At 39.6% G+C, this 13,556-nt stretch overlaps 1 protein-coding gene across 1 annotated transcript in view; it reads right to left on the reverse strand.

Annotated features, from left to right (window-relative positions):
* Positions 1 to 13,556, reverse strand: part of pappa2 (pappalysin 2) — a gene marked incomplete at its 3' end in the record, with an annotated part of 80,487 nt that overhangs the window by 37,163 nt on the left and 29,768 nt on the right. The window contains exons 10-14 of the mRNA XM_034138022.1: positions 11,031 to 11,213; positions 10,067 to 10,370; positions 7,329 to 7,457; positions 7,132 to 7,217; positions 1,913 to 2,109 (exon numbers count right to left, since the gene is read on the reverse strand). Of these exons, the coding sequence (XP_033993913.1) occupies positions 1,913 to 2,109; positions 7,132 to 7,217; positions 7,329 to 7,457; positions 10,067 to 10,370; positions 11,031 to 11,213 (899 nt within the window). The remainder of the gene's footprint in view (positions 1 to 1,912; positions 2,110 to 7,131; positions 7,218 to 7,328; positions 7,458 to 10,066; positions 10,371 to 11,030; positions 11,214 to 13,556) is intronic.

Genomic DNA, 13,556 nt, shown 5'->3' on the forward strand with positions numbered 1-13,556 from the left:
ATCCTTGTTTAACCCATTTGTTGAATTGGCACATGGTTTAGTTTGTGTCTTTGCCACATATTCCACATTATGGAGGAACAATGTAACTTTGATATTATCTGACTGACTGATTCAATACATTTGATTTGATTATTTTGTGTGTTGAGAAAAGCCCACATTCTGTGTGGCATTTGACATCCAGGCAAGGCACGTTTATTTATAGCACCTTTCCACAAAGGGCAATTCAAAGTGCTTTACAAAAATGAAAAACATTAAAACCATTAAGAAATAGTGCAGCGGAAACACATTATAAAATCGCATTTAAAAACAGTCATTAAAAAGCAAAGATAATAAAATAAACATCAGACATGAATAACACAGGTATTAAATACATGAATAAAAGTTACAGTGCAGTGTGAGATATATATAGCTCAAATAAAAGCAGCGGCAAAAAGAAAAGTCTTCAGCCTGGATTTAAAAATAGTAAGATTTGCAGCGGACCTGCAGGTTTCTGGTAGTTTGTTCCAGATATTTGGAGCGTAATAACTGAACGCTGCTTTTCAATGTTTAGTTCTGAATGGGGACAGAAAGCAGACCCATCCCAGGAGACCTGAGAGTTCTGGGTGGATCATAATTTAGCAGGATATCAGAAATTCAGGACAGAGTCCATGACTACACCTAGATTTCTGGCTTTTTCTGTTGTTTTGAACATTGCCGACTGAAGCTCAGCGCTGACTTTTAGTCATTCCTCTTTGGATCCAAAAACAATTACCTCAGTTTTATCTTTGTTTAATTGAAAACAATTCTGACACATCCAGTCATTGATTTGTTCAATGCATTTACTCAGTGTTTGAATTGGAGCATAATCTCCTGGTGAAATGGTTATGTAAATGCGTGTGTCATCTGCATAGCTATGGTAACTTATTTTGTTGTTTTTCATTATCTGAGCCAGTGGTAGCATGTAGATGTTAAAGAGGAATGGACCCAATATAGAGCCTTGAGGAACCCCACATGTCATATTTGTAAACTCAGATGTGTAGTTACAAAGTTGTTCCTGTCATTTAAGTAGGATTCAAACCAATATAGAACTGTTGCCGAAATTCCCACCCAGTTTTCCAGTCGGTCTAGTAATATGTAATATATCATGCTGATTCATGCTGAAAGATCCCAGGAGATCTGCCAGTTCTGAGATGCTTGGACCAGTGTGTCTGACACCAACAATCCTCCCATGATAAAAGAGGCTTGCATCATGTTATTTGCCCAAAGGAGCTGACTTAACAGTTACTCTGAAGTTTCCTTAGCATATGCTTAATTTGTTTGTTTGTAAATCCTTCCTTTTCAGGCTTTTTTCCCTTACCAATTGCTGCTCAGATTCCATCTCTTAAACAGAAATAGTTAAATATTAACCAATGCATTGACTCATTACCGGCTTGCATTTCAATTACGTCATGTAAGTCAGTGTGACCTGAAGAGTTGTGTTACTTTGTTTTCTCTTGAGTGTTAAAACGTGATTCTTATTGATTGATCAGGCCAGATCAAGAATCTTGCCAAACAAGGCAAAGTACAGTTTATTGAGGTCTCATGTAAAATGGCTGTTTGTACTGTATAACAACTAGCGAGAAGAAATACTGATATTAAAGCATAGTCTTGTTCAGTAGAAACAATTAAATTAAGGCTTCTGAGCAAAACTGCAATGAGCAAGAAGAAATTATACTCCATCTTGAATTTTCATAGAATTTATTAATTGTATTACGTTTACTGTGCATTGCTTTAGACATTCTGTTTTTGTAACTTTAACACACCTGTAATTAATCTTTATTCTTCACAACTAAAAACTTGTTGAAAATTCGTTCTGGTCTGGCTAATAATGTTGCCGATTTCCAAATCCGTCATCTGGTAGTCTTTTATGTGCCCTGTGGTTGTTACGTCATACCTTGGTAAGCGATGGCTCTCCGGTGGCAGCATTGGCTGAACAGTGATCGGGGTCCTGGTGAGAAGCAGTGGCGGTGGATGCCCATTGGTCGGTGTACCCCAAAGGTGTGAAGTAACCACAGTCCTGAACGCTGGAGCCCCTCTCAAACTCCTCGCACACACCGTCACCGTCAAAAACATAACACTGACTTGGCTCACCTTGGGAGAGGGATAGGAGAATGAGCCAGGAGGATTTATGAAAGGATATAAAGCCTGTTTTTTATCTGGCAGGGTATACAATCATCCCCCCCCCCCCCCCCCGTGAAAATTCGATCCAAGTCTATTTGTCAGTGAACCAAATCTGAGCAAATCATTTTTGTATTTTCATTGGCCACTTACAATGTTAACCACGTCAACTCAACCACATCTGACTCCTCGTGCTGTCAACAGACTGTAAATTATGGGAAGAAATGAACTTTGACTTCAATTAATTTTTGAAAATCATAATAATTCTGTAATGTTAATAGGCAGCAAGAGAACGTATTATGTGATTTGGCCAGTGAGTTTAATCCCAAAAGCCCAACAATGGGCCCATTGGTATCTATAAGTCACCAAGTATCAACAGTGGCGTTACTGTATGTGTTACAAAGAACTGTCAAAGCGATGATCAAAAGTTGTTCCAAGTCTAAAAATACAGACAGGAAGGTATTTCTATTGCTTTTATTTTGTCTGCTTATAAATGTCCTCTTTTTTTTATAAAGTCAACTTATCAGAGCTCAAAAATGTTATAGCATACAGCAAGGGGAAAATAAAATGTCAATAAATACCTGTCCACAGGGGTGGAAAGTAGCAGTGGAGTAATAACACTTAATCTAATGCAACATGATACACTCGTTTTTTAATGACATTTCTGTCATTATTGGACGGTTGACAGTAAAACAGGAAATAAGTTGACAGAAAACTAGGGCTGCCTCTTCTAAGTCGATTTGTCAGCCGGATGATTGTTAGGGTGTTGATAGATAAATAAGCTCTTCCTGAGATGTTTTTGTATGGCTCAATTCATCTACAGAGAGGATATTAGGATACCAAGTTTATGAGGGTTCCATTGTAATACATGATTGTTAAAAGGCTATAGCAACAAAGTTTATACATTTTAAGGCTGTTCATGGTATTCGTAGATCTGCCACGTCAGCAAGATGCAGGGGTGCGTTTGTCAATTTGAAAGTCAAAGTTTCAATTCAAATTGTGCCCTTTGACAATCTCCGTACGCTGTGACATACTGTACTGGACTTTTGTTAGTTCACAACAACAGTTGCAGGAGGCTCCCTTTTAGGGCTATACAGGGTATACTTTTTTATATAATCTTTAATAAAGAAAATTATGCATGCTTCTTAGTTAACATTAAGCTGTCTTTGGCTCTTTTCTGCTGTAACATTTCCCCTCTGATTCTGATTCTGATACCCCATTACTTTTTCTAACCATGGTTTTGTGTCATGGCAATTATGGAATTTAAGCTTAATAAAGTGTAATCCTGGAAGTATTTTAAATCCTTAGAGATAACACATGCTCTGATATTATACTGTAAATATGCTTTGTACGAGAAGAACATTTGGTCTTTGTTCACGGAAGTAAGATAAAGGGTTTTATGACTACAGGAAAGAGAGGGAGGAATAAGCAAGTTGTATGGGGGCTTTTACAACATCCTGTATTGAGGGGCATCTGATCAGTGATTGGATCTATTTTGATCACCTGGCCCAAATGGTGTTGTAAAGGATCTTTGATGTTTTCCTAAGAGAGTCTCCACAGACAGCAGGATGCACTTTTGGCATACTTTCTTTGGCCTGAAATAGTTATCTTGCAGCAATGATCTCATTCTGACTCTTAATAAAAAACACACTAACTAAAGAGTAACAAACACATGACAATAAAGTCTGATAAAGGTTAATAAAATGTGCTTAGGATGTAATTGATGATTTTTGAATTAAATAAGGCAGTATAAAATAGGCTTTTATACTTCCTGTAAAAAAGTTGCACCTGAGCTATTAGCAATGAATATTCAATATACTGGACTGACATAATGCGCTACAGGCATTCATCACGAGAAGAGTGGGAAGCATTAGCTGAACGACAGCTTGTAATGCAGCAGTTATTCATAAAAAGGGCGGAAAACATCAATACACTTCAGAAGTTTGGCCTCATTAACATCTGGACAGCTGCAGGAGTTTGACAGACTGAGCTGTGTCGGAGGGTCAATGCCGCACAATTGGCTTCAATTAGTTGACGAAAACATGTTTCTGCTAAAAGGCAAATGAGGCAGCCGACACAATTTAATGCTGTATTGTCATCCCGAGTTCTTTTGGAAATGCTGCACTTAGTGAACTCACCAAACACCCCCGCCCCTGCTTTGAAAAACACCTGTGAAAATGATTAAGTCTAACTTATTCCAAGTCTGTGTATTTATCAAGCCTTGCAACAGAGAATGACTTGACCATCTCTGACTTAACTATTAACACCATCTGCTTTTCATTTCAGATCTGCATTCTTTAATGATGATGTGCAATTTAACCCTTACTTAATCCAGCAGTTGAAAAAATGAATCGCATAAAACAACTTCCTTACCAATTACAGCCCATGACTTTTCTGTGACATGATGACTATAAAAGAATATGTTGTGGTTACTGTCGAACTACAGTCAGTTCAATAAACACAACAGAGAAAGACGAGGCAGATCAGGAGTTAAATGGGCCAAGCAAATGTGCCAAGGGAACCCAAACTAATATTTTGTCTATGACTAAGAAGTACAACTGATTAATTGGTTTTAAGTGTAGCAATTTGTGAAAAGCTGTTTTTGCCAAAACATTTTCCCTCTAGTAATGATGTATTTTATTGTCAAACAAGTAATCTAATAGCTTCACTCACGGCATGGCTAGTCGTGGTAAGTGGAGGTCGGTTTACCATGACAAATAAATTGACTGGATGATCGAAATGTGAGCTCTCCTAACACCTAACATTACACCTCATATATACAATACATGGCCTACAAAGGAAGCAAATCTGACCTGTCACATCTTCTTAGCAATATTATGGAATTTTCCTGAAATTGCCAAAAAGTTAGTTATTGTAAAAGTCATACTTATTTGATTTAGCGTCTGAAGACTGAGGCGCGTTTGTGGCGAGCATTCTGTTAGACTGAGGATGAGTTTTGGCTGTGGAGGAACACCACAAACCACAAGAGTGGAGAAGATTTCTCGTGTCAGTAGTCTTTCAATAACAAACAGAGAGACTTGGAGACACATGGACGTAGACGTGACAATCCTTCGATTTGTATGAGGATATTAGGAAAACTCTGTGCGTGTCAGTGAATGTATAAAAGTGTGTGTAAGCAAGTATACACGGGTAAACAGCTGACTATGAGGCGAAATGGAATCATCAATGAGGTTTTGTTCTGAACGCTTCATGTCTGGCTTTACCACATTGAACTTTGTATTGAATGTCAAGGTCAAGCAACACATGTCAAAGGAGGAAGTCTTTAACCTTCTGCTTACAATGGACTGCACTCCATATCGTATATTGAGGTGTCTGTTGTGGCCTGTCTGCATGCTTCAGACTGGGCGGTGGCGCAGAAACAACGTTTTGTTGTTCTGTGTTAGAGTTACAAACGGTCAGGGCGCTCTCTGTGGCTTCTTTGATTGTCTTTTGCAAAGTTTTGTTGCATGTTTTTGGTACTTTTTACTGCTTTTTTAACCACCTGGCCATGGGTTGAGCAAAGAACATTTGGTTGTGGTCTTCTATTGTATGAATCCAGTCAAGGTTTATTCCCAGGGTGACATTTAACGCTTTGTCACAGCCATCCATTCCTGATATGGCCCAAAAGGCTTAATGACTGGACTTGCAAGTAACTACAATATAAACCAATACCAGGAAATATTAGACACTCAGAGCAGGTGCTCCAGGAGCCTAGAGACTTTAAAGAGCCAAATGTTGGTGTAGAATGGAGAATTGATGTATGAATTGGTCAAACACAGGACTGTCACATAGAGGGCTGCTGTTTTTGTTCTGTAAAAGTTACGTCACATAACAAACATACTTATTCTAACCAAAACCCAACCAGTTAACCACAAGTTTTCTGTGACTGTAGTAGACCGCCATAGTTTTAAGTCTACGACCTAGCCAGTGATGCAAGGGTTCCTGACCCGGCCATCCATATATCACTGGTTGGGAACTCATAAACATTATATATATATATATATATATATATATAATGTTTTATGTTTTTTCCATTGCAGTTACTTTTCAACCCATTGCAAATGTATACCTTTCCCTATCTGTATGTGGCAGCAATAATTTGGCATTACTACTACTGTAGATTAGGCAGGTTATAACCATTTGGTTACAGATTCGATTGAAAAGCATGAACTACAACAAAAGCCTAGATTGAAATAGTTAGTTTAAACTGGTGAATCTGTTTAACTTAATCCTAAACACACATCAAGTTCTCTTGTGTCAGCCACAGTACTCACAGAGCCACAAATCACCTGTTACTTAAGCTTTCTTATCTTAACCATAAATCTTTGGTCTAAGAACAAATCATGCATTCTTGCCTAAACATTACCAAATGTGGACCTGGTTTAAAAAGTAGTACAGTAGCTGTGTCCTAGTTCTAAGCTTTGTTGTTGGGTTTATAGAAAACAACAAATAAAATGAAAACAATGGCAATGTCTGAAATTTGTGACACAATCACATCAATACACTTTATTCATTAGTGTTCCTAAGCCCGTATTGATTGCTTGAAATCTGATTAAGGCCAGAACTTATTTAATAAAAGGAAACATGCTTGACATGTGTTTTGAAACCGAACGGTTACCGCTGAAAAATGTTTTTCTGGTGTTTCTCTGCCAGCCTAATGTCAAAATGTTTCAGATTTCTAAACAAGACTTAGCAAAGCAAAATCTTGTTATCCCTCCACTCATCTGTTTCCTCTTATGCTGCGGTGATGTTACATTAATGGTTTGTGAAATCAATTCAAGCGAGGAGCTTTTATGTCTTGTAAATAACATTTGATTGGCTTGAATATTTTTGTTATTACTGCTGCATGCACAAATGAAAGATTTCTCACACTAAAAGTTGATATGGTGTTCATGTTCCACATTGAAGTGGGTTAGTGTGTTTGATGAAAGATAGATAAAAGTGTTGCTCTTTTGGTTTAAAACGGTATGTGTGTTTGAAAACCCACTCACTCACCATGACAGTTGAAGCCAATCTCCTTGTGGCATTTCTTAGAGCAACCGTCCCCATCCAGAAGATTACTGTCGTCACAATCTTCTGTCCTACAATGAGAAAATGATCATTAACATCACTATCATTATCAAGACCGTCATTTCCCATGCAGTATACATTTACAATGTGTAATTGGTCATGTTAACATTAAGTGCACAAACCCCTGGATGAGGCCGTCTCCACAGTAGGATTGCCCGTGGGTGTAGAGGAGAGATGGGGACGGGTCGCTGAGGAGACCTTCTGCTTCCACTTGAATTGTGTAGTGGTACCTGACTCCCTGCCTTACAGAGCTAGAGAGAAGAGGAGAGGAGGAAGACAGAAGAATATTAGAGAGGATAAGAGACGGGAGAGGAAGGGAGGAAGAGAAACAAAGTAATGAGAAGGTTAGAGTTTTGAACAGGAGAGGAGCGAAAGAGGAGAAAAGAGGATGAATTGATGAGAAGATAAGACAGGAGATAAGAGGAGGGGAGGAAATAAAAGGGAGTGGATAGATAGAAAGAAAGAAAGAAAGAAGAAAAGAGAAAAGAAAAGTGGGTAGGGGAGGAAGAGGAGAAGAGAAAGGAAAGCAAGAGAAGAGACGAAAGCAAATGGTTTTGTGATTCCTTGAAATTGTACAAATATATTGGCACTCTAAAATTATAACAGAATTCCAGAGTTTTGTTATGTTCTTTCGAGGAGTATTAGGCAAGGTTTGTATTGGTCCTCGAAAGAACATAATCTTCACAGGCTTGATCGATACCAATGACTCATTCCCAAACAACGTAAGTAAGAACTAATGTGGTTATTGGTGCCAATGTAGTGCATCAGGATCTAATTCTGTTGTGTTCTCTTACGTTGTGCTATGTAGAGAGAGAACATTGTATTTGCTGTATGTCCCAGTCCCCTCTAAAAAAATAGATTCTGCAAGTTTTCAGTGTGTAACCTTGTATCCCCTGACCTTAAAGCCCCCGGGCAGGAAGTGTGTTTTGCGATACTTTGGCTGCAGTGTCTGGACTATTGATCTGTTTGTTGGCTGTGTCAATAAAAAGAGAATCCTCCCTATTTCTTCCAGCATAGATCTCCTACGTCGTCTAGTGTGAAAATGTAAACAGGACAATAAGAAATTATTCAGTACCTGAGGTCTGGTCTATTTCCAAAGAAATGTCCTTTATTAATTATGGATCAGAGAAGGAAGCTTGAAAAACACCTTCCACCGCTATCCATCTGTAATGGGCTATATCCTGCAACCTTAGTCCTTCTCGCTGCTCTCAGGGACCTCTTTATGATAATTATGGTGAGGTTTAGGTCATCTTTTCCCCTTTCCCTTGTTGCACTCTGCACTTCCTACCTACATGCCTAATTCCCTATTGAACTAGTAAACTTAATTAACAAAAATCATTGGGCAATTTTTTTTTATTATTTGAATGACGGCATAGGAAATGTCCAATAAAATCTATATATGGTAAAAAATGTGTTTAAACTGCACAGCGACATATGATCATTAGATTTAACACTCGATAGCCGTTGTTTAAAGTATAACAACAAATATGTAATTGTCTGAAAAGGTTTTTTAGTTTATACGGTCTCTATAAACGACCACTTTTGCTGGCAGGCTTGTTGTAAGACAGAAGGGAGAGAATTTATTTGCAAGTGTTAATAATGGCACACACTTTGGGAATGACTATCCTGTAAAGGCAATCATATCACTGTTGTTACAATGAGTCAGAATAATAATGAAAAGACAGAGCTATAGAGAGTTGTGATATTAGCGTTGCATTCGAGTGTTCATATCTAGCAGATAAATAGTGTTTGTATGGGTCTGTATCTTTATTTAGACTTTCTGGTATAAACTACAATATTATATGTCTCGCCCAACTTTCTTTTGTATCATCCCACCCTCCCTTATTCACGCTACCTTATTTTCTAAACTCATTGCTCCCAGACTCTCTCTTCTCCTAACATCAACCCCTCTCTGCCCTCCTCAGTCCCACATAACTCAAATCCCACAGGTTCTTACATCTTTTTGCACTTAGACACAGCTTGTGTAACACAGGAGATGTGTTCCCTGAAAAATAAACTGTTGTTGAGGCTGCATCCACCTCCAACGTCTGCCTTGCTCTGCAGAATAGCAACAGCTTCTTAGAAAATCAGTGCCATTTGAAACTTTTGAAATCAGCCCCAGATGATCTGCAATCAAGTGACACAACTGTCATAAACTGGAAACTCTTTGGTTAGAATTTGAAAGAAAATCCTGGCTTGGGGCTTTACATTTGGATTCTGGTTGCATTTGGACATCCCACAGGACACTGTACAAACGTTTTCAACTTGGTCCTGAAACCTCAGCATGCTTTTGATTGAGTATATGCTTGTTGAAACAGATTTGGATCAGTAGCCACAGCTCGACATCCACACGTTGGAAACATTTGTGTTCTGAGCTTTTCAAACAGAAACAGACCCAAACACTTTTGAAAGACAGATAACTGTGGATTAGCAGATCGGAGGACCCAGTCGAAGAGGTATGCTGCTGAAACTTAAACTCCAAGTTGCCCCTAAAAAAACGTTATTTTCCTCTGAGGCTGCTGATGTCTGACAAGGCAGCGTGTGTTTATTTGTGTAGGTGTGTCTACGTGTGTTAGTGTACACAGAAATGGTGATTGGCAAAAACATTATGTTATAAATATTAGTCTACACGTAAAAAAAAAAACGATTTGGGAACTTGCCTCAGAGGCAGTCCTCTGTATTCAAGTGTATTTTAAACCCAACTGTCAATTCCCATGACATATTGCGATCACTCCCACCCGTTTCGATAATTCTCCAGCTGGTATTACAATGTGAGTGACCTTAGGTAGACTTAACTGCAGTAAAAGCAAATAAATTTTTGATTTTTCCTCGAAGTACACCTGTCAACGTTGGAACCTACCTGTCGGTGAACGTCTGCTGTGTCTGAGGCGGGGGGGATTTGCTGGCGAAGGGCGGCTGCCGCTGAATCCTGTAAGCCAGGGGTTGGCAGCCGGCGCACAGAGGGCTGCCGGGGCCTGAAGACAACATGGCGGCGTCGATCTCCATCTTCTCGTCGAAAGTGCAGAGTTTTATGGCGGCAACGGCAGCATTGTTGGTGTCGAGGCGCACCGTGAGGGGCATGTCGCAAAAGACGTGCTGCGGTCCGAGATTGATGCTTTTCCCCGTGTCTGTTATCAGCTCTATGTTGGCTATAGCTGGGTTATCTGTGACAAGGAAATACAGATATATGAGTTAGAGACGTATGTCAGCTGTTATTTCTGGCATTTTGAACTTCATTGTCAATCTCGGATTGGGTTTTAACTGGAGGCCAGAATATCTGGGTTTTACTGATGTATTCACAGACAATGGAACATGTATTTCTCACATGGTGGAATATCTATGCACAATGAACAAGTTTCTTAGATCATTCTGACTGGCCAAAAACAAATGTCCGGCATGGCCTCAGGTACCATGCTGTAGATATAAAATCCGAATCAAATTTAGTTTGGATTGCCAATATCACAAGTTCACATTTATTTCAAGGGGATTTACAGTCTGTTCAGATGAAAAACATATGCATTACATTACATTACAACAAAGGCAATCCAAATAGCTAAAATAATAATGTGAACGTATAAATAAATGAATGATCCAGGAGGTTGCCAAAAGCTTCCCAGTGCTGCCCAAAAAGAATTACGTGAATATCAGTAAGGACCACGGCAACAGGCGATTCATGATCCAGATGTAACATGTAATACTGACGAAGAAAACTACTGAGGAAGTACAACTAAAGGCTGGTTCTAGGCAAGCCTGAGCCAGCCCTAACTATAAGCTTTATCACTTAGGAAAGTCTTAATCCTTAGGAGTTATAGAGTGACACTTACTTGATGAAATGTAGGTGACCCAAAGGGTGAGTGCGTGTGGGACGATTGGGTGGAGGAACCGTAGTGTGAGGGTGCAGCCTTCAGTGTCGGGACACGGCGAGGTCACATTTGTGTCATAAAGGCTGAGCTCAGGACTCCAGGCCTGTAGGCTGGGGTCACAGGGCTGCTCCACATCGGGCGGGCCTGGGGTTTAATGACATTGCACAGACGTACGTATTGGTAATCATGTACAGCAAAAAACTGTCAATTATTTGGTCCACGCAATAACCTTGCCTTGTAGGGTCTGATTTAACAAATACCAGAGCAATGCTTTTACCAGCACACTTATTCTCATTAGTAACAAGAGAGAGAGAGTTTTCCAGTTAAGAAAGAAAGAGTAATTCTTCCTTATTTCAAACATGAAAAAAACCTAGTACTAACACCATGACGCAAGGCAAAATGACGTGTTAATGGTTACAGTGTTAGTGATTAGCACAATGGCATCAAATTACGTTAATTTACGTTATTTTCAGCTCTGCCCCAAAGAGCCCAATACAATCAGGATGTTACTGAGGTGTTAGACATTTCACACCCACTGTGATTAGCCATCTGTAGAAATAACACTAGATCGCTAAACTGACAGAAAGACAAAGACAGCCAGGTAAAAACAGCCTTAAAAATGCACCAGTACTGGCCCAAAAATACTGTCCCATAGACTTACATTGGGAAAAAGATGTCTTGCCCTATAGCCCTTCTTAAATAAATCCTTACGTCCTAAAAGTTGTAACATGCACTAATAGCCAAATCCAGACTTGTTTTCCCACCTCTGTTCATGTGAACAAATGGAGTCTGAGCGGCTGGGAGGGACAAAGGGATTTGTCTCTGGGCCACATTGAGCGCCAAGGTTTTCATTTAATGTTATACTTAGCAGGAGTTTTCGTTTAATTTTATACTCTGTAGTCAAACTTTGGGGCTTGATGTGCCACGGAGCAACTTTTTAAAGCAATTAACAAGTTGCCACCTCATGTGCTATATCCAGTTCTCTTTATATGTCCATGACTTCCATCGTCTTCTAACAGTAGGCTTAGAATTGTGATATTAGATTTTCATTAGCCCTATACAGGCAGAGACGTTGAAGACCTACCTTTCATCCCTGTCTTTACCCCCAGCAAATTGAAATTCAGTGAACATTGTGCTGCACCTACTTAAAAGTATCGCGTTTTGAGTAATAAGCCACTAGATTCAGCACATAAACTAATGTAATCCTTCTCAACGGGCTGAAAACGCAAACAAGTCTAGATTGTGGCAAAGGCAACATTTTCAGGAAATGTAAAAGGACAATGTCAACAATTCTACCCAACAGTTTGTTGCCATTGTACTTGTGTTTTTGTGTTGCCAGCCATGATATCCGCATTGAATTTGTCCAATTTCCCCCCTCACTTTGTCTACCCATCTCCGTTGGCTGACAAAATGACCCCCGCGCATCATGTGGGAAAAAGTGAAAAGGAAGCCAGCAGACTGGCTGTCTCCTCAGCTGTGTGCATACCACTGTTTAGAGTAAGACTGTAATTGACTCTTTATCATCATTATGATCCCGCAGCGAAAGAGAGGGAGCCGTAATCCCCCCCGTTTCTCCTCGCCGCTTGTCAAAGCATAAATTCCTGCAGAGGATTTCCACATATTTGGGTAGAGTTTCCACGGAAGAGAAAGGGAGTGTTATTGTGTTCGCGAGGTATTTCTTTCTCTCTTACTGTATATCACTTTCTTTCTCTTTTTTTGTATTGTTTGCTTCCTTTTGTTCCTTTTTTCTTTCTTGTCTCTTTTCCCCTCACCCTACATGCCAAAGCAAACCGGGCTTCTGCAGAGATTATGATTGGAATAACAAGGACCATGTGCTTACACGAAGCGTAATGTTTCAAAGTGCAGCGCTGCGAGATACAACTTTTTTGGCTTTTTTGTTTATGACGGAGGCTTAATGTCTGAACATCACCCAAACATTACCCAGAGTAGACGTTGGTTAATAATCCTTGTTCTCGCTTTGGCTAAAACAGGACAGAGACAGAGGTCTGTAGCAGAGTGCAATTATCATTTAATGATTTTCTGCTTTTTCCTCTTCCAGGAGCCATTAGCCTTGCACGCACCTGAAATTTACAGGGCAGAGATGTGTGTATGTGTGTGTGGGGGGGGGGGGGGGGGGGTTTGGATGGGGGGGGTTGATCTGCTTTGTGGAATCAAGAGACAGAAACGGAACTCAACGACACAGACTCAAACATGAAACCGCCACTACAAAAAAGTATTGATCGGGAAGAGTTTATCAGGCGAAGCGCATACAAATAATCTATGATCGATGTATGGATGTTGCAATAAGAAAAAGAAATCACTATTCTGAACTGTATGCTTTTTTTTTGTTGGTTAAAGATATAAATATTCACCCTATTTTTTGGGGCCAGATTAGCCTTTATTATGACAGTGTTGATATGTGTATATGGTTCCAGGCCAGATTCAAACCTGGCTCCTCCACACAGGAACTGAGTCCCGATACATTCA

Source organism: Trematomus bernacchii, unplaced genomic scaffold (genome assembly GCF_902827165.1).
Source record: "Trematomus bernacchii unplaced genomic scaffold, fTreBer1.1, whole genome shotgun sequence".
NCBI classification, from domain to species: Eukaryota; Metazoa; Chordata; class Actinopteri; order Perciformes; family Nototheniidae; genus Trematomus; species Trematomus bernacchii.